The sequence below is a fragment of the Furipterus horrens genome, unplaced genomic scaffold (genome assembly GCF_987537825.1).
Source record: "Furipterus horrens unplaced genomic scaffold, mFurHor1.1.pri manual_scaffold_5, whole genome shotgun sequence".
NCBI lineage: Eukaryota > Metazoa > Chordata > Mammalia > Chiroptera > Furipteridae > Furipterus > Furipterus horrens.
Window position 1 is genome coordinate 183,771,310 of NW_028327175.1, and position 22,135 is coordinate 183,793,444.

The 22,135-nt window shown below is 38.0% G+C and overlaps 1 protein-coding gene across 1 annotated transcript in view; it reads left to right on the top strand.

The window, feature by feature from the left end:
• The window catches only part of CFAP58 (cilia and flagella associated protein 58), a 104,858-nt gene extending 88,255 nt beyond the window's left edge, over nucleotides 1–16,603 (top strand). The window contains exons 16-18 of the mRNA XM_090279427.1: nucleotides 9,145–9,264; nucleotides 12,673–12,806; nucleotides 16,492–16,603. Of these exons, the coding sequence (XP_090135553.1) occupies nucleotides 9,145–9,264; nucleotides 12,673–12,806; nucleotides 16,492–16,603 (366 nt within the window). The remainder of the gene's footprint in view (nucleotides 1–9,144; nucleotides 9,265–12,672; nucleotides 12,807–16,491) is intronic.
• The last annotated feature ends 5,532 nt before the right edge of the window (nucleotides 16,604–22,135 follow it).

Here is a 22,135-nt window from a genome sequence, read left to right on the forward strand (position 1 = left end):
GTGTGGCTACCTCAAAAAAAAGTTTTAAATATCAAGGATTAAGAGTGGATTTTGGAAAAATTGATGAAGCCTTTGAATGTTTCTTACAAATGAAGTCTTTTAAAAAATAATTGGTCTGAGTACTTAACTAAGATACAAAAAGCATTAATCATAAAAGAAATTATAGCTAGATATTCCTACATTAAAATTAAGAATGTCTACACATGGACTTGGACATGGACAATGGGGTGGGGAATGACTGTGGGAGAAGGGGTGGGCTGGGTGGGGGGGAGCAATGGGGAAAAAAATGGGGCAACTGTAATTGAAAAACAATTAAAAAAACACAATGAAAAAAATTAAGAATGTCTGCTTCTCAAAAGAAGTTATAAAGAAGGCAAAGCACAATTTTATTTATGCAGGGGTGGGCAAAAGTAGGCTTACAGTTGTGAGTATGCAAAATAGTTTATTCTTATATTACTGTATATTAATTATTGTCTTACTTTCCATATGAGCAGCTGTAAACCTACTTTTGTCCAAAATATATAAAGAATTACAAATCAAGAAGAAAAAGACAACTCAGGGAAAAAGTATGTTAACAGTGTAGGTGAACAGGCATGTTTCAGAAAAGAACACAAATGATGAGTAAATGCTCAACCTTATTTTATAAGCAGGGCAATGAGATGTATGACTACCTTGAGATACTATCTTACTCTTTCTAGGGAGACAAAAGTTTAGATATCTGTATTAGTAATCTGTTGCCCTGCTACAAATTACCACCAATTTAGTGGCTTAAAACAACACACATTATCTTATAACTTTGGGGGAACAGGAGTCTGGGTATGGCTTACTTAGCAGGTCCTCTGCTTATGAGTGAGTGACAACACTAAGCAATGGCAAGGATGCAGACCAGTGGGGATTTTTATTAAATGCTTCTAAAAATAATTTTACAGTATTTTACAAAGTTGAACATTTATATACCCTTAAGATACAATAATTCCAGTTCTACCTCTAGGTCTACATGCTGGGAAGGCTTGTACTTGGAAACATGCACAAGGATGTTCATAGCAATATTGTTGATAAAGACAAAATCCTGGAAACAACCCAGATGCTCACCAATAGGAAAATGAGTAAATTGTGTCTCACCCAACAGAATGAATGATATGAACAGAAACACAGAACATCAATAAATCTTAGAAACATCACGTTGAGTAAAGCAAGTCAAAGAAAACTAGGTAGAATTGGATAGATTTTTATAAAGCTCAAGGAAAGCAATATTAAATAATAGATATATGCTAAAACTGTATGAAAAAATCTGGGGAATAATAATGGGATACAGAATAGTGCTTACCTTGGCCAATGTGCAGGTACAGAGATGGAATGAAGAGGGAAGTACACAGATTCTAGGTATTTGATAACATTCTATTTCATTTTATTAATATGCTTTGTAATTGTATGCTAGATATTATTTTGTATGGTTGTTACCTAATAAAAATTTAAGAAAAAGTTGTACTACAGAAGTTAGATATATGAAGAAAGTAAACTTGTAATATATAATGCTCTTAGTTATGTCAAAACCCCAATCATTTTTAATAAATCATTTTTTATAGTAAGTAGTACATTATTAAAATTAAAATGTAAAGTTTTAAATTCTAAGATAAACTTATATTTAGGAGTGTTAGATCAATTTTTCAAGGGAAAAAAATCTCTTTCAAACTTTTTCTTTACTATGTCTTATGGAAATTGGTTACATGTGAAGTGTATTGACTTTATTAAATTTGCCTTTTGATCATAAAGCTCTTCTCTAATTTATTAACATAAATGGTACTGTTTCTACTGTTATTCTTACCAAGATCCATTTAAAATATTTCTCTTTTTTTGGTTCATCAAATGGATATCATCTTTACCTTTGAACTTACCCATACACCATACACTATTCCTGGCACCTCTTTGGGGACCTGGCATTACTCCTGCCTTTTCTTTTAAATGACTTAGTTACTTACTTTTCCTCATCTGAATAGTAAGTTCCTTGCAGTTTTTGTCCTTAGTTATCTTTGTATGAAATAGCACAATGATATGCATGGTGCTGGTACTAAATAGAAACTTAGTTGACTTGAAATTTCTAGACCTTTTTTATTGCAGGCTTTAATAAAAATCAACACTACCACTACTTAACATGTGCAAATTCCTCACAGATATTAAATTGTAGGTAAAATGCAAAGGTGAACTAAGTCAGCTGGTATGATAATGAAGTTCACGCTAATCTAGATAATTACCTACTTTGTACAGGACATATATTTTCATTTGGAAATAAAATCCCTTGCAAAATGATCTCTCAAGAAGTTTGTGTTGCTTCTATCAGAATGCACCAGAAGCAATTTTTTTTTATTGTTACAAAAATGGTGAATGTTAGTGCATGCAAATTCCTCATATGCCTCATAAAACACTTAATTATCAGCATCCAAAGCTAAGAACCACGGTGTAACCAAGTAGTCCTCTGCTCATAAGGAACTCAGCTGTGCAATTCTGTTTCATCCCCACACTCAGCATCTCCTCTTCTCTCCAGGGGGCTTTACCATTTCATGACATCATAAACAAGATAGGTCCAGAGTTCAGTTTTGCTGGCATTTTTGTTATAAAGCTAATAAACAATAAGTCCCGAGGTATCAGACATTATTTCTTCCTTTTCTAAAGTTAGAAATCTAATATGTTTTTTTACAGAGTTTCTAATTTATTTTCCTGCTAATGAAAACAGGCATTTCTAGATAAATTAGGCAGTGTTCTGGAGTTGCCTTTATATAGAGAGGGAAGCAATTTTGCTTAAGATTTGAAATCTGGCTTTAGTCTTTTGTAAAGAATTATGGATAGGGGTGGAAGGTTGGAAAAAGGACTAAAACCAAGTAAGGAGGCAAAATGTATTGCATTTTTTAAGGTGTGGAAAAGAATTATGTGTGCAATTAGAATTTCTGTGTTTAAGGAGGCTGTTGGAAAAAAGTCAACATGTTATTTAGTCGAGGGCTGTAGTTTGAGTAATGACTGCATTTTTACACTTACATGTATCGGTATGCACATATACATGCAAGTAGAGTTTTCATAGCCAATTAACTGAATACATCTGCAAGTTTTATGAATTAAAAAAGTATTTGAAGCCTTTCACACTATCAGAAGACCACTATAGACATTTAACTAAGAGTTCAAGGTTGTGCATGAGGCAATTTCCTGAGCTATTCATATACAACATACAAGAGGGGACCCAAAAAAGCCTAGAATTTATTTATTAAAAATCATATATTTATTCTTACATGTTTAAACATCAGTCACCTTCAAAGTATTCTCCATGTGATGCAATACACCTACTGAGATGTTTCTGTCCACTGCTCACAGCAGTTTTTGAACTTGTCGATTTTGATGCTGTTTAGTGCCTCTGTTGTTTTTGGTTTCACCTCTTCCACATTGGCAAAGTGTTTCCCTTTGTGGACTTTTTAAATCCAGGGAAACAAACAAAAAAAGTCACCTGGGGAGAGAGCATGTGAATAGGGAGGGTGGGACATGGGCGTCATGCCACTCTTGGTCAAAAACTGCTGAACGTTCAACATGGGTGTGGGCAGGTGCACTTGTAAATCACTCACAGAATTGGCAAACATATAGAAAGAATCTTTAAAAAATTCACTGAAGCTGAACACCGCCTCTCACAACAATGCCAGCTGGTACACTGATACAGATGGGTTCCTAGAACACTCACCTAGAGGGGGAAGCCTGTCCTATAAGGGGCCTGCCATCTAGAAGATAATTGTGTAGGGGGTAAGGGTTCCGCCTCATAGACAATGAAAAAGTGTAGCTCAAAGTTATGAAACTTACAGTATTGGTGAATTATACAAGCTCTGCTAACTGGAAGATGTTATCCATCTAATTCAAGTAAAAGTTCTCAATGTAAATATGTCTTACCTCTGTTAATGTGTACTACTACAATATGATGGGCATAGTTTGCTAATGGAATTACTGAGCCCCTAGAACAAGTAGAGCAAAATAGTAGGTACAAGAGATATGAAGAAAGACCCATTGTGGTTCTGATCTTAAAGGCTCATCATTCACTTGGAGAGAAAGAATGGATTCATAAAGATTAAATGCTGAAGTAACATAAGTGGCATCTGTCAACATGTTGAAAAAGAGATTTTCTGTTTATTCTATGAAGTAGGCTTTCTCAGAAGCGTTAGTTTAAAAGAAAAGAAAACTAACTTCATCTTGAACCCACTGGGTGAGCTAGAGTGAAGACAAGACGATGTCTCTTTTCTTGGAGTACGTGGTATCCAAGCGTCTGAGTGGGTGCCTTTCACCCTGGTGAGTGTAGATAAGCCTGCGTCTTTGACTAAGGAGGAAAGCTGCTGGTTTCACACGAGTTAGCTAGGTCATGGGGTGAGGTGATTATTCCCGGAGCTCACCCAAGCAAACTGAGGAATCCAAGGTGAGCAGAATCAATGGACTGGCATTTGCCGAGCACAGATTCAGATTAAAACAGAATTAATTAGTTCTTCTTGGTTATTGCCTCAAGTAGGCATGCTGAGGAAGAAGAGGTGTTAAGGTGCACATTGAATGTGAACTATCTTCTGTTTTCAGCTGAAGATGCAAAGCAAAAGACAGGGACTATAAACAGACAGTGAATATAAAATTATAGCTTGGTGGGGAAAGGAGTTCTGTTAGCAACTTGATTTTTTTCCTCTGAATTGTACCCAGAATAGCACTGACTCTTATTTGCATAGACTGTTCAGAATGTAGACTTTTCATTTATTGTCAGATAAAATACAAATACCTGACGTCTGAGTGATTCTGTGAGTTTTCCATATGGGGCTAGAGACTGTCACCATGTAATGAAAGCATTATTTGAAGCTAATACTATGATTAATTTCTTACCACTCCTACTCAGTCAATATTGACAATGAATCCAGTATAACTTGGCAGAGACCCTTGTAACAGAAGAATCCATAACCATGTCTGACAGTCTAACCAAAAGACTGGGATATCTAGGAAGAGGAATTCATTTTAAGCATAGACATGGTATGGTTAACGTGTCCTAGACATACTCAGCCAAAGTGAAAGCTAGTCTTCTGGCATTAATAGTCTAGCTTTTTTCCTAGTATAGCTGTTCATAAAGTAATTTGAAGAGTGAGGCATGCTACAAAATAATATTGATGTGTGTTATAAACAAACTCTGAATAAATAAATAAGTGCCAACCTGAAGATGCAATCTTTTGTTGGTGGGGAAATAATAAACTATTTATGAGTTCCTTATGATGTTTCATTGACATATGGTGCTTCTAAACCAGTGACAAATTAATTGATTTGGTTTAAAAAGAAATGGAGGTGGTTTAATGAAGAAGGACAGGATATGTATTACAAGGCAGCCGGTTCTGCCACTGCTGGCTTATGGAGACAATATACATCGGACAGCAAATGAGTCTCCGTTGCGTAAGATAGATTCTCTTTATAATAGAATTGCATGCTTTGTCTCTAAATGGGGTTATTATACACACCATTGCACAATGTTTGAAGAGCTTGGTTGGCCCTTATAGAGGGTTAGGAGAGAAATAAATTGGAAAACAATCGTACTTAAGACTTTCAATCCATCAAACACTCCATATTTATCTAAATTACTAGCACGTTCTCCCAATATACAAATCTGTATGATACGCGTGGCTAGAATGTTAATGCTGACCAGCCTTCATTTGGTTTTATCAGGTCTTCTGTTGTAAGCATAGAGTAAAATTCCTGCACATTGGAGCCTGGCAGTGCATTTCAACCGCTACCCTCCCATTCCCTTTCCCTCTGCTCTTCACACACCCCACTGTCTTAGTCACTGAAGTTTCATTTGGTGTTCTTCCCACCCACCGTGAACACACACGCATCTCTTGTCCTGGGTTATTTAACTCTCAGAACTTTTTGACTTTCAATACTCAGGCAGAGTTAATGCTAATTTACTCAGTGTTTTCACTTTTTTCCACACTTGTTGACCCTTACTGTTCGGTTGCTTAGTTATCCTTTAGAAAAAATCCATTTCAATTCACTTACAGCCTCTAAAAAACCCAGAAAGTTATAGGGGATGACAGGATAATTGGCACCGTTGTTCACTCTGTATGTGAAGATTGTGTGCCCTGTTAGAGGACGTGGCGAGACTCATTCAAATAGTGTTGGTTGCGGGTGGTGGCAGCTGAGTCACGCTCTCCCTGTGAAGGCCCTCTCACCTGGTTCTCTGGTGCTATCATGCAGTCTTTAAGAATTAGCTAGCTTATTTTGATCTAGGTTCTTGTAGGGTCGTAACATGTTTTCAAGCCCTAGAGGGGATGGTGCATGGGAAAAGTGATTCTCCAGTATCTCATGATGAAGATTTTGATTGTCAAGGGACTGTGAACACAGCATTCATTCCCATTGACCTTGGTAATCAAACCTATGAGGTGAGGTAACAATATTTGCTTCCTCCATGTTTTCTTCCATGTCTCTTTCCTCCCTCCCTACCAGGAGCAAGTGAAAATAATTAGACCTGTGAAACATTTGAAGGTTCTTGGAGTAAGATGGTCTTTTTGGTTGTAGACTTTATTCTATCCCAAACCAGATTGCTTCCCCCTCATCATTGTGGGGTTCTTTACTTTCAAGCCTGCTTGTATTCTGGTCTAGAGAAAGGTGAGCTGAAAGAAATGGATGCAACAGTTTCATGGGCTTCTCCACATATTTCTTACCCTTTCCAGATTGAATCTTGAAGTTCTGCCAGACATGTTATTTTTCCAACAGAGCAGGCATTGAGTGGCTATAGAAAATAAACTCACTCTGATATCGTTCCCATTGCTCGCTACATCCATTTACAGGGAAGGTTATATTGTAAGGTGTGATCGGGGTGCTGTACAGCAAAGGAAAGTGACCACTTTGTGATTCAATTTGTTATTTTCATCTTTTGCATGGGCTTTTAGATTTCCTTGTCATTTCTAGAATTATTTCTTAAATGGTGGGTATTGTGTTGTTTGGTGTGTTTCTCCAGAAACATACTGCACCGAAGTCATTTTTAAGTTGCCTACACTCTTTTGAAAATAGAGCCATGTTATAATGTATAATGTATAATAAAGTTTTTATAATTTGGCCAGGGAAAAGGAAAAACTAAGACAAATGGTAACAATGACTAGTTAATAAATTTCATCTTACTTATTTTTTAAAAGAGATTTTTATGTTCTTTGGCAAACATTATTTGATGACAATGTGAAGAATACTTAACTCTAGGTAAAAAATCATTTCCATTTGACTGGATGTTTCATTTAATGAGAGGGATTTTATTTATTTTTGTTCCTTTCACATAATTATCTTAAGAAAATAATATGTACAGAGACAACAAATGAGTCAGAGACTAGACACTAGTTTTTTAAATCAATATTTGTTCAAATTAGTGCAGTTTAGAGGAGAGGGAATTTAGAATTGAAATGCCTTAGAAATAAATCTTTGCTTGTATGTAATATCTTTAGTTCAAAGATCTGAAAGCATGTTATAATCAATTAAACGTTAGCACACAAATGGGAATTCTATTTTGTTTATTGGTTAAATTACGTTACTGAATTGAGATTTGCTTTGGGTTCCTAGGAAGTCCTTTCTTTTAAGTCTACAAATTTGCATATCCTAGTTTTCCTGGATTTTTTTTTTACACCTATTCCCTCAAACCATTTCTAGATCTCTTTTCTTCCCAAGTCATATTTCTTAAAAGACTCATTTTCTTTAGTTTCTACTTTTGAGTTGTTCTTCAGCCTCTGCAGTAACTCCCAGAATGTTACTGCAATTTTCTGAACAAGAAAGATCAGTGGTACTCTCCTAATAGCCCACCCAGAGGCCATTTCAGTCCCCCTCCTGTCTCTTCTCTTTACTCCATTTGATGTCACTGACCTCTCAAATCATTCCTCCCTTTTTAAATGTCTGCCTTTTCTTGGTTTTGGAGACTTTCACTTACTCTCCCTTATTTTCTTTCTTTGGGTCTTACTTCCTCTCCCACCCCATATATGCTGGCTCTCCCCCAAACCTGGTTGTCCTGGCTCACCCTCTAAGCCATTCCTGGCTGATGAATCCAGTCTCATGGCTCTAGCCCAGACCCACTGTTAGCTCCAACTCACTCCTCAGTTCTCAACTCTGAGACCACATTTTCAACTCCATCTTACAGGCACCCAAGCTCAACATTCTCAAACCCATGGATTGTAAGGAGAGAGTACAGGAACCATTCCCTTCCCCTTTCCCCAGCACTGTCACCTCTCCTAGCCTCCTTGCCATTACCGTCACCCACCACCCCACACATCCATGTTGGAGACTTTGCAGTCATCTTGACTCTTGCTTCTCCCTTCCTTACTTGTCTGATCATGTAATAAACCCCACTGATTCTACCTCAGAAACGACTTCACATCTACCTACCTTCTTACTCTAACTAGTTGTTTTATGTTCAGCTTGTCTTCATCTGGTTCATTGTAGTGCCCCGAGCAGTCTTCTCATTCTGTTCTCTGCTTTGCTGCTAGAGTTATTCCTCTGAAGACAAACTCAGGCATGGCTCATCCTTCATTCCCCATTGTGTAAAGGATGTGGTCCCAAACTACATCCTATGTGACACACACTGTCTACTTCCAACTGATGAGCCCCGCCTGTTCCCTCGGCTTCTCCCTCTTCCTGCCCTGTGCACCTGCTGAACTGGACTCACCCCTCCCCTGTCCTGTTGCTTAACCTTGGCCTACAAAGCTCTTCTTTTCTCTCTCTGCTTGGGGGAAACTGCTATTCATTATTCAAGTGAGCATTTAAGTATCATTTTGTGAAAATTTCCCCAACTCCTGTAAGTCATTCTGTGCCTTTATAGGAACACTTTGTCAAGATCTTTCATCACTGCTTTTGCCTCTCAATCTGTGATTGTAAGTTAAGATAGAAAGGGACTTTCTCTTCCCTATATGCCTTATTATTTGTATCCAAATGCTGGGCATATTGCAGCCCTTTGATCTAGGTTGGTTTGATGCATGATTAAATGCATCTGTGTGTGAATGTAATCAGCATGGAGCTATGAAGTAGATCAGGATAGTCCTGTACCATCCTGACCATGCTGCTAAAGCAATTTCCTTGTCTTGCTCGAGCTGCTAATCTCCACTTGTGGTTATGCTCCCTCCCCATCAGGAAAAAGAGAAACTGTATGTGGAACTAAAGCTCACCCTGGCCCGGCAGCCTGGGCCTGAGGCTGCAGAGCAGCTACAGATCTACCGCCAGACGCTGTGGGAGAAGTCCAAGCAGATTAAAGTAAGTGGCCTCCGCTCTTTCCTGGCCAAATGTTGGGGAACATGCCAGAGCAAGTCTGCTGCCTCTGCTTTAGGAGCCAGTCTCCCAAATGCCATCCTCCACCGAGGTCAGCCTTCTTAACACTTCTGTTCTAGGAAAAGCAGGGCAAATCTCAGAGCTACCCCTCTGCTCCTAGATGAATACACCCCTGCCTCCAATTTTCCATTTACTGAAAGAGGGACATGAGTAAGTGGGGTAGAGTTGGGGAGAGGATGATGGCATTGGAATGGAAATTTGGGAGAGGGATGGGGTTTATATGGATAATCTCAAGACTATTTAGAGAAGCTGAATATTGCGAAAGACAGAGGAAACATTGAAGGAGACCACTGTGTTAAAGCAGGTTACTGCTCTTCCATTCCACCTAAAATAAATGTACACAAAGCACCAGCTACTCGCCAGCCCTCAGGGCCTTGCTTCATGACCATCTGTCAAATAAATTGCCATGAAAGGGAAATAAAACCATGCAGGAATCCTCTTAGCATAAATTCTCTTCTAAGTGACATAGGAAACTCAATTGGGCTGATGGAATATTTTACTATTACATGTGCCTTTTTAATGTTTTCTTAAAAAATGGTGCATTCTGAGCAAAAATTACAACTAAACTACGAAACAACTATCACTCAGAACTGTCAGAAAATTGAGCTGTATGGAAGTCTGACAACCAAGAAATTAAAGAAGTCACATTCATTCAGATGGGTAGGAGGGGTAGAGGTGCAGAGACACAATATGTGTAAGGAGCCTCTGGGACAACTTTAAACACATCAACATTCACATCATAGGGGGTGCTGGAAGGAGAAGAGAAAGTGCAAGAAATTGAAAACTTATTTGAAAAACTAATAAACATAAACTTCCCTAATTTGGTGAAGGAAATAGATATACAAGTCCAGGGAGAACAGAGTCCCAAACAAGCTAGACCCAAAGAGGACCACACCAAGACACATCATAATTAAAATGCCAAAGGTTAAAGATAAAGAGAGAATCTTAAAAGCAAAGAGAAACAAGAGAAAAACAGTTACCTACAAAGGAGATACCATAAGACTGTCAGCTGATTTCTCAAAAGAAACTTTACAGGCAAGAAGAGACTGACAGGAGGTATTCAAAGGGATGAAAAGCAAGGCCCTACAACCAAGATTATTCTATCCAGGAAAGCTATCATTTATAATGGAAGGGCAGATGACGTGCTTCCCAGACAAGGTAAAGGTAAAGGAGTTCATCATCACCAAGCCATTATTATATGAATGTTAAAGTGACTTATTTAAGAAAAAGAAGACCAAAACTATGAACATTAAAATGACAACAAACTCACAACTATCAATAACCGAATCTAAAAAACAAACTAAACAAACAAGCAGAACAGAAACAGAATCATAGATATGGAGATAATTTGGATGGTTAGCAGTTGGGAGGGGAAGGGGAAGAATGGGGGGAAAGGTGCAGGGATTAAGATGTACAAGTTGGTACTAACAGAATAGGCAGGGGGATGTTAAGAACAATATGGAAAATGGAGTAGCCAAAGAACTTATATGCATGACCCATGGACAATAAACTAAGGTGTGTGGGGGTGGGAGGTACTGCTGAACTTACTGGGGAGTGCTGGGTGGAGGGTGCAAAGGGGGAAAAGCAATTGTAATAGCATAATCAATACAATATTTAAAAACGGGAAAAAACGGTGCATTCCTGTTGTATTCAATAAGTGATTATTATCAATATCCTTGGCATGTCAGGGAAGTCTTATAAACATACAAGCACAGAATTCTGGTAGCTGAATTCTGGTGCTTACCTGTGCACTGAGGGTAATAATTATTGCCTTTCCACCTGGGGTAAAATAGATGCCATGCTACTAATATAGTACTGATCCTTTACAAATAGGACATTGCAAAACTGTGCCTTTTTTTGTTGAAAAGGCAGACGAAATGTAAGTCTAAGTGGAACATTAATTTTCAACTTATCACTGTAAGTATTCACTTCATGTGATCACCCTGAAATGTCATTTGACTTTTGCCTGAGGCATAATCTTTTGATTATTTCTATCCCTTCGAAGAGTTGAGTATTTTTAACAAAATAAAAGTTTGTTTTCTCAGGGATGGGTATAGAATAGAAAAGCACATGTCTATCTTTACGCTACTGCCGGAGAGCCACACTTGGCACTGGACTGTGTTCAGTGGTTCTTAAGAGTCTTTCGTCACTTTAACCCTTTAGTTCAGGAAATCCAGATTTGTGCTCTGAATGAAATGTCACCATTGGTGGAAGAGGTTCCAATGCAGATGGTACCGAGTCCTCTTGGCCAGTTTGTCCTCATTACCTGGACATTTTTTAAAGGAAATTCCACATTCACTGTTTGGAAACAAGGTCTTGGTTCCTAAGAGTTTAACTATTAAGACAGGTTTTATTCCAACATGAAAATCATATTCGTTAGCTCGTGATAACACAGTCAGAATCATTTTCACAGCAATTAGAGGAAAGAATTCCGAAGCAGAGGAACACTCAAAAGATAAAAATCCTACTCTTATACAGATTTTTAAAATAGTAAGTGAGAGGAAAAACAAATTCAAGTCTATTGCATGCTCCTTAGAACAATAGCCGTTCTTTTCTCCCCTTGGTTTTTGTAGGGAGCACGCCTAGTTGTGGCATGTTTTTCACATTCCGCTCAGATGAGCAAATTTCTACTCCTGTCGCCCAGCCTGAGAGCAGCAGCATCTATTGAACACCACGGTGGAAGAGGCAGATAATCAGGCCTCCTGTTACAGGCCCCTCACGTGCGTTAGACGCTCCCATCCACATGTCAGAGCTCCCTGAGTCTTAGAGGGGAGTGTCCCAGTGTTGGGATAGTGTGAGAACCTGTGAATAGGCTCAAAGAATACAATAAAGAGGTGACAGGTAATTAGCAGAAAACACATACATTGAATTCCTACTTAGTGTGGTGGCGGCAGGATGATTCCAGAATATATGTATGTATTTACCATGTATATATTTACCATAATCCTCAGATGAATCGCACTCCCTAGTGATGTTTTTCTTGAAAGCTTTTTCAAAAAGACTTTCAAGGCAATTTTATACTGTACGTCTGGGAGTTTTTCAGTCACCCCTCACGGTATTCCTTGAAAGACATTTCACCATTTCTGTGTGAGCTCATTGAATGTTGCCTGAGAATTCCCTTTTTTAAGCAGGCAAATGAGGTTTCATTTGCGTTTTTCCCTGGATTATGAGTCTTCAGCCCTCAGCCTTGAACTGGTTGCAGATTTAACGGTTAAACTGGACTTGGTTTTGTACCTCTAGCTCCATTAAGGTAAATGGCAGCAGGCTAATAAGATTTTCAGAAAAAAAATGTGTTGTTTAACTCCATATCATCTGTTTTATTCACCACGCTAGGTTTTGTCTTCAGAATTGAATATGTATGAAACACAGAACCAAGAATATAAGTATGAGCTGGGGAAACTTAGCAATGAACTAATGAATTTAAAGAAGAAATACCTTGCTCAGAAACGTAAAGAATATATTCAGAAGTAAGAATTAGACAAATGTTCTAATTTTGTTGTGTCTATTACCTGCTGATGTGAAAATATTTGATGTAAAGTCACAGAGTTGCAGATTTCACTGGGGTAAACCAAGTCACGGGTGAACAACTGACATTCTATAGGTCACTCGCTGGGTATGTATCAGAGCAAAATCAGAATCTCAGTGATACTGGGGCCTCGTCTTAGGACCCTAACAGGGACCCATTAATACCTGCTCCCTGGTGGACCTAGCTTGGAGCAGAGGAAGTGTAGTGTGATTTTTTTCCCTCCACACTTTTATCACAGTTTGGAGATAATCACATGATAACCATGTTTGCAAATGAGGTTCACAGTCAGCCTTGTACTGGCTGAAGCATATTCACATTTAAAACCACAGGCAATTTTGCCAAGGGGTCTGGGTCTGGGCTTGGTAAAGCTCTTCTCTCTGTAATACTGGTGTGCCACTCCAGTTATGAGCAGTTCATGAATAATTTTCACCCATGATTTAGAGACACCATCCCCAACCCATCTCGGTGTCTAGCAACAGACTTCAGTGTCTGCTTTGGGGGTATCGCCGTGAGCTCTCATTCTTCTAGGAGGCGATAATGCAGATGTCATGTTAGCATTTTGCATTTCAGAATGCCTGCATGTCAACGAGTAAATGTTGGCTTCATTTTGTTATCGTCACTCGCTTTACCTGAGGGCGAGAGAGTAAACCCAAATTAGGAGGTTTGAACCTTGGTTTGGCTGTGTGGCATTGCCCAAATCATCTCATTCATTCTATTGTGGCTCATAGTATGGGCTGCAAGTCAAGTTTGGTATTTCTTTCACATGGGCACTTCTGTAATGCGGTGAAGGAGGGTTTGAATGCATCCGCCTATGATTCATTAGTGGGAAACAGCTATTTAAAGAAACGGAATGCAAATTCATTTGCCAGTAAAAATTTACCCTTCTTATAAATCAGAATATTCCCCTATTCCACATTTTAATGTTAGTTCCTTGGTAAAATAAAATATGCTAAGAATGATAGCCAATTTAGAATCACTGGGGAGAGTTTTTAAACAGTAGGCCCCCAGGCCCCATTTCTAAATATTTGGACTAGACAGGCTCTGGAGGGGTCTCAGAAATCTGCAGTTCAATCACCCCACAAGTGATTTCCATGCACGCTAAGGTTTGAGAACCACAGATATTAATGATGTGAATTGAATGAATGCTGGAGTGGACGCACTTTTGTTTTCTTTTAGGACACAAAACGTCATGCTTCCAAAGCATTACCATGGCTGGTTTCCACATGAGGCAGGTGTCTAGCTCGGTGGCCTTCAAACTTTTAAAATGCGCACCCTAATCAATGTAACATTTTTGAGCTTGCAGTCCCCCAATATATATGGATATAGTTTTTAAAATAAAATGTTTATTTTGGAATTTTTTACCTTCAATATATTTTAATTTATTAACTTAATTGCAATAATATTGTCATTTGTGACTCATTATCAGTAAAGGAAGATTTTTGATTTTTAAAGATACAGTGTAACTAGACTCTCCGTTACCTTCTTTTTTCACTCCCCAAGGGGTCATCTCTCTCATCTCCTAGAATCTAGATTACATACAATACATTTTGGAGACTGGTGGGATGATTTACACAGTTGCAGCTAGCTTGGCTCAACAGCTAATGATCTTTCTAGAGCTGATTAGCTTCCCTGTGGTTTGGCCTAGTCCCCTTGGACCTTATTGACCCCCATCTCTCATAGTTCTCTGGACACAGAGCATCTTGAGCCAGTAAGAGGGTGCCCCTCTGTGAACTCAACCCTCCCCACCTGCACATGCACTAGAGCTGCACTGCCTCAGCCACATGCCATCTGGGCTATTTAAATTAAAAGGAATTACAATGAAATCAAATTAAAAATGGAGTTCCTTAGTTGCATTACATTTCCACTGCCTAATAGTCACATGTGGCTAGTGGATACAGGGCTTTTCCATCACTGCAGAAAGTTCTATCAGATAGCGCTGCTCTAGAATCTTCACTTAACCTGTCCTCTTCTTGCCCTTAAATGCTCATCACTTGTAGCCACTCTGACCTAGTCAGAGGGTCATTGGGGGTTCCATTCAGTTGGGGATCCATAAACCAGAGGTAGACAGAGAAGTGAGGTCGTAGGAGAAGTGCAAAAAATACTAACAGGGCTGAAGGAAAATAAGCCAAGGCGGAAACAGAAGTGCTGAGATGGTTTAGACTGGAAGGAGAAAGGCTGAAGGGAGTCATTCCAATGGTCTATAAATACATGAAAAAGATGCTACAAAAGAGACAGTATTCCCATCAGTTAGTTTAGGCCAAGCCAGAAGCCTTAAGTGTAAGTTCCTTCAGGGAGGAAAACTTGGGTTATTTAAGGCAAGAGAGAGCAGGGGGCGGGGCTGGGGGAGGGGTCGTGCAGCCTGCACGTAACAGCAGTCAGGAGGAAGACAAGTGGCCACAGTCCGTGAAGGAATCCTTTTTGCTGGATCCACTCAAGGCTAAAACTTTTGTTCTATTTATGGAGAATTTAAAAATAATAATAATGAAATCAGTTCTTCTAAGAGATAGCTGGATTGATAACCCAATCCTCTACAGATTCTTTCCAAATGGAATAATTTAGAATAATCTCTGTGGATGTTCTCCCCACATAGGCACTTTATAAAATAACATATCATCTTTACCTTGTTGCCATCTTTGGTTTTTTTCAAACATTTTTTTCTTATCGTGCTTCAGTCCCAGACCTATATCCCACCCACCTGCCCCTGACTCCTTTACCCTGGGCCCCCTAGTGTGGTCTAGAGTCTGAAGAACCAGTCAGATTTTTTTTCAAAAATGTGGATTCATTTCCCTAAGGTAAATCCTTCCTAACTGTCCAATCTAATTGGTTTTGGTCTTAGTAGTTGCTTACTTTTTGTTTGGAAAAAGGATTCCAAAGTTGATTTCCATTAGACCCCTAATTACAATAGGTAATTTGTATAAAGTAAGGTATCTCTACAGGAAACCCGAATATGTGTGTGTACATGGTGTGTGCGTGTGTGTATGTGTATTTAAAGGAGCTCTATATAGAAGATATTAATTAATACATTGTAGATTTTAGGGTAGAACTTCTTTATTGCCAAATGTACTATCTTATTTGTCTTTCCCAGCTTTTCTTGTTTCTTAAACTCTTTTTAATAACAACTACTGCTTGTGTAAAGTTACAGGAAAATTTGCTTTTATAAATGTCCAAATTTCATAAAGATACTTTTGCGTGCCTATTTGTGTGTGGTAAATATTTATATTTGTACTGGTACTTTGGAATATAAAAGTTGATAACTGATGAATTAGTTATTATATTTGAGCCAAGAGAAAGGATCTTCTGACTGATCTTTGGAACTAAACCAGTGTTTTATAAAACAGGAAAATGATTACAAGTCAGAAGCCTTAAGTCCACAGTGCCTGAGTTATAATAAGGTTTTCTGTCCATCATTAGATCAACATTAGGAGGGCACATTTAATTGTGTCTTTCCCTAATTCTGTGTGTTATCAGCAAGTGTATAATTAGATTTTAAACAACCAACAGGTCTAAAAATGGAAGTTTTGATAAAGCAGTTTTCAGCTGCTACTCACCCTATGAACTTAGAGAATACCAAACTTAAAAGAGGAAAAAGATGTTTCGGAGGTTAACTTTTACCTCCTCTCTTACAGAAACAAAGACAGAACACCCATGGATAACACCTTCTCATTGGACAAACCAACTGGCCCTCATTTTACTGGGGGTGGATTTCTCCTCAACAAGCAATTCCAAGTGAAGTCTTAATTTGAAGCTCCTAGCTGGGTTCAGTTGAACAGCTCATGAAATTTGCTCTGGAACATTTTGGAGAAATCTCTTTCAAAGCCCTTAGATATTTATGGAAATCAGTGCTCAGATTACAGAATGGAAAGAAATGCAGAACTATCACAGTCATGTATATATGAGTGATGACATGCTACTTGGTCCGCATGGATATTAAGAGATTGTAATTATATCTGTTCAATTAGGCTGACCCATTGCATGAAGCAGGTCTTTTGTTATTACTGCGTTGATTGATTTGAAATGCATCACATCTAGACACTCCGTATGAACAAAAGTGTGAATCTTAATTTTTCTATTATAGACATTAGTGCACTTGAAGAGCTTTTTTATTTTAAAATACTTTTGAAACGCAGTGCATTCTTATTAATAGGAAACTATTTTAATTATTTCTACTGACAATTAAATATTTTAAGTAATTATTAAATCTATTTTAATTATCATTCTGAAAATAATTGTTTTCAGAATGATTTCAAAATAAAATTGTTTTCAGAATGATTTCTATGTGGAATTTCTTTTCAAAATTGGGGTTAAAAAAATCTATTCCGTAGAGACATACTAATAAATACTTCACCATAAAATATAAAAAAGAAATTTTGTACATATTTTGATCTTTGCTTTGGTAAAGTAATTAAGGTTTAGAACTACTGTGAGAAATGTTTAACATAAGAATTTGATTCAGAGGCACCACGACTGTAAAATGAGAAATTTGGGTTGGTGTTCTATGAGGGCTCTCCCTTCTAGACCTCAGTCTTGGTGAGTGGAGTTACGTAGAACAGGGATCTGGCTTTCCAAGCTGCGGTCAGCATTTCGAGCCATTGAAGTCACTGTATTTTCTTTTTGTTGAAGCCACAATTATGTGGACATCATTCAACGTTCTTTTGAGAGTGCTTATTCAGTAATATGCGAGGACACTCTGGCCGTCTCTTGCACGATAACTTGACTTCTGTAATATTTTAAAGTTACTGAGGACTAAATAGTTCAGGGATGAGCAGGGACAATACAAGTGGATCGTTCCATTTGTTTTACAGGACCAAGGTTTCCACTGAGAGGAGCAGAGACTAACGACTCAAGATACTTGTTCAGATTATACAGAGTTGGGGTTTTAAAAGGATCTTCTGCATGTGTGGCCATCCCTCTCATTTCACCACCAGAAGCAGACCCATGAAAGTGATTTATTGTGAAGTGATCTCAGAAATCCCAGTAGGAATGGGGAAGTGGGACAGCGAAGAGAAGGAGAACCCAGCTAGGGTGCAATATCAATCAACTGGCATTCTGGGAGACTTTAGCTGGATCTTGCAGGGGACAATGTAATCACATCTGAGAGTTGTCCCCATGAGGGTGAGGGAGCTTGGTTATTTATATCCCTCATACTGTTAGTCATTGACCAAGGGCTGCTCTGAAGAGACCCCTTTGGTTCTCCTTGTTTGTGGGCAAAGCAAGGGTCTGGTAGCTTGGGGGTGGCCCCCAGACAGACAAAGAGGCCACCAGTGTAAGTGGTTAAGGGCTTGGGGAAATGGGTCTGCTGTGTCTCCCAAATGGATCCAGAGGGAGAACCACAGATGGAAATCATCCTCCATGTAGCTGATCACTCCGTGGTGAGGTGTGGCCATCAGCTGTGGAGAATGGCTATGTTCCCTAGAGAATTTGTGGAAAGCACTTTAAATCTAAAGAATTGCAGTGGGGCCATTTCCATGTTTGAAAATCACTGGTGGTATCTTCCCTCAGAGCCAACCATATTCTGTTTGGACAAAAGACTTTTGCAGATATGGTAAGGCAGTTATGATACACGTACAACACTGGGGATTTCCCCATCTCTTCAGGGACATTTGAAGTATATCCATTCCTTCTGAGTCCATGGGCAACTTTATAAGAGGGTCACTTCTCTACGGAAATGGGGTCTTTGATTCTTGATCTATTCCAGTATGGCAAAGACTCTGGAGACAGATGCTGGGTTCAGATCCTGACTTTTTGTAATGGTAAGTTCTTTTGAGAACTGAATGACTTAATTCGTGTAAGCTTAGAACAACGTCAGGCACAGAGTAGTTGTTCAGTACGTATCCACTGTTGTTATTATTACATAAGAGATATTGAATGTTTTAAAATTAGAGAAGAAAAGTTGTTACATGATGCTTTATCATATCAACTGCAGAGGTGACTCTGCTTCTTAGATGGTGGATGACACTAACATGTCTGGACGAAGCAGGATTTGGTCATGTCATTTATAGTTGAATATCTTTAAAAATGCCACATCGGTCATGAGAACTTCTGTATATATATTTTATAATTGTAATCTGGGGACAGATCCTTCACCTTCAGAAGTCAGAGCTTCCAGAGGGAAAGACACTAGTGGCCTTGAGCTGTCATCTTGTTTCTCTCCATGTAATGGAGCAGGATGGTTGGCCTCTGCTGATGGTAGGGGTACCGTGAGCCAAGGGGGCATGGGACCTGGGAGCCGACAGGGCAGCTCTGAGGGCCCAATATGTGTAGGTTCAAATGCAGAAGTAAATTAAGGCTAGACAAGGTGGAAGATACTGCTGCTGCCTCTCATTTACTGCACCTCTGGGCAGCCCAGGGTATTATAAGCAGTAACTATTTAGGTGCAGGTGTTACCACCATGGCCTCTGTACAAAAACGAGCTGCTAAAAACACTGAGATTTGAACATCATTTGGGATAACTGTGCTCTCACAGTGGGATGAGGTGCTTTTAAAATTACAAATTTGAGCTTCACTGTAGAGCAACATGAGGAGATTGTACAGTAGGATCATTTTACCCTGGGGGTTTCAAAGTTTCGTAAAGGAGTCATGCAGCTAAAGCCAGCTATTGACTCATGACTGGGCCGCTGGGGAGCTGGTATGGTTTCTCTGTTGATAGAGACATGGAAAAGGGGACTACTTGGTCATTATTTGCTGATCATAGCTTCTCAGTGACTGCTCTGATAGTCAGGTTTTTATTGTGGTTACCTCTGAAGAAACTGCTCAGAGCAAAGGTTTGTTGCTGTGATAAGCCATAGAGAATGGAGGCAGTCATTCAGGGAGGAAATGGCAGCAACTTTTCTGGTCATGGGCTGTAATTTTGCTATAAAAATTTATCCAGGCTCGATAATTATCATTTGATTTCCTGATCTGCTCAGCCAGATTTCGAAGTTTGACCTAGCTCATGATACACTTTGGAAAACACTGTATAATGAATTTTGAGCAGTATAACTTTTGGGCAGTATGGCATTTCAGACCCTGGACAATTGGAGGAAAGCTATTGCCTCTGTCTTAAACATAATCAATTATATGGAAATCTAGTTGGAATAGAGGCAGAGGGAGGGCATTTTAAAATATTAAAATGGTAAAATAGTTTGAAAATACATCTCACTGTTTTCTTTATGGTAGATGGGAAATATTTTTATGGCATCATCCATTTTTAACTTCTAATTCAATGCTGTTTTAGTATACCATTTCTCATATCTATTATTTAAAAGTTCCATTAGGGTTTTGAGACCCATTAAAATGTTATAATGGTATGAGATGTGATATCAACGGGGCACCGTTTTTCTTTTTTATAATTAAAAATAGATTTTTTTCCTTTTATTTTAAAGTACCTGATTGAAAATATGGATAGACAGTTAGAAAACACAGATGAGCAAAAGGAAGAAAGAGGACATTAATAATCCTACCACCTATTGATAACTATTATTTTCCTGGCTAACACTTGTCTCATTCACACAGGTTGGTTATACCAATTGTTCATGCCCACTGTTTGTTCTAACTGGTTGGTACTTATAATTTCCAAGTGGTCAATATTTTGAATATCACCTATGAAATACTACTGTTTTATAATTTTTGAGTGTATCTTTATGGACATTTAAAATAAGTATTTATAGAGATATATCTTGTTTTTAAAAGTCAAAGATGTACATGTAGTAAAAGCATTTTGAGTGTACATTTTGGTAAGTTTTGACAGATGTATATGCCTAAGTAGCCACAATTGTCAACCCCGCACCCCAGCCAAATGCCCTTATGCCTCTTGGTGGTTAATATTCCCAGCCCCATTCCAGCCTAAGCAACGATGAATCTGTTTTTCATCATTATGTATTAATCTTGTCTTTCTTAGAGCTGCAGATAAATAGAATCATACACTATGTATTCTTTTGTGCCTGTCTCCTTATCATTTTTATAGTATCTTTTGAAATACATGCATGTTGTTTAATAATCAGTCATTCATTCATTTTTATTGCTGAATAATAATCTGTTATATTAATATAATGCAATTTGTTCATTGACTTAACTGTTGATGGGAATTCAGGTTGTTTCCAGTGTTCAGCTATTAAGAACAAAATTGCTATGAATGTTCATGTCCAAGTCTTTATGTGTACAGGTATTATCATTCCTTTTGGGTAAATACTGAGCTATGAAATTGCTGGATCAAAGGGTAAGTGTACATTTAACTTATAAGAAACTGCCAAACTGTTTTCCTAACCGATTGGACCATTTTACATTACTACCAACAATGTATGTGAGTTCCACATACTCTAGTCCTTGTTAATATTACGTGTTGTCAGTAATTTTAAACCGTTTTATTGGATATATAGTGATATCTCATTATGATTTAAATTTGTATTTCCTGATAACTAACAATGTTAAGGTATTTTTTCATGCACTTTGGACTTTATATGTCTTATTTTGTGAAGTGACTTTAAATCCTTTGCCCATTTTTAATCTTCTTATTAGGTTGTAAAAATTCTTTGTATATTCTGGATATAAAACCTTTGTCAGACATATGTATTAATAAATATTTTCACTCTGTGGCTTATTTTTTTCATTTTCTTAGCAGTGTATTTTGAAGAACAGGCATTTTAAATTTAATAAGGTCTTTATTTTTCTTGTATTGTTTGTACTTTTCTTGTCCTGAGTAACTTCTGCCTACTGCAAGACAGTAGTATTTTTTAATATTTTCCCTAGAAGTTTTAATATAGTTTTGGTGTTTATGTTTAGATTTATGATCCATTTAGAGTTAATTTTATGTGTGGTATGAGTTTAATGTACAGGTTCATTTTTGTTCCATATGGAAATCCAGTAGTTCAGCATCATTTGCTGAAAAAGACAGTCCATTTTCCTATTGAATTACCTTGGCACATTTGTAGAAAATCAATTGACTGTATTTGAGTAGTTCTATTTATGAAGTTTCTATTCCATTCTATAGTTTTATATCTATCTATTTTGATAACAAGAGCTATATAGTAAGTCTTGATATTGGATGCTATAAAATCCTCAACTTTTTCCTCCTCTTTAGAATCATTTTTTGTTATATTAGGTCTTTTGAATATCTGTATACAGCTTAGAGTCAGCTTGTCAAAATCTATAGAAAAGCCTTCTGGTTAGAATTGCATTGAATCTGTAGTTTGATTTGGAGAGCATTGCCGTTTTAAACAATATTGAGACTTTTTTTCCATGAACATGGTATATATGTCCCTGTCTTACTTAGATCTTTTAAAATTCCTCACAGGC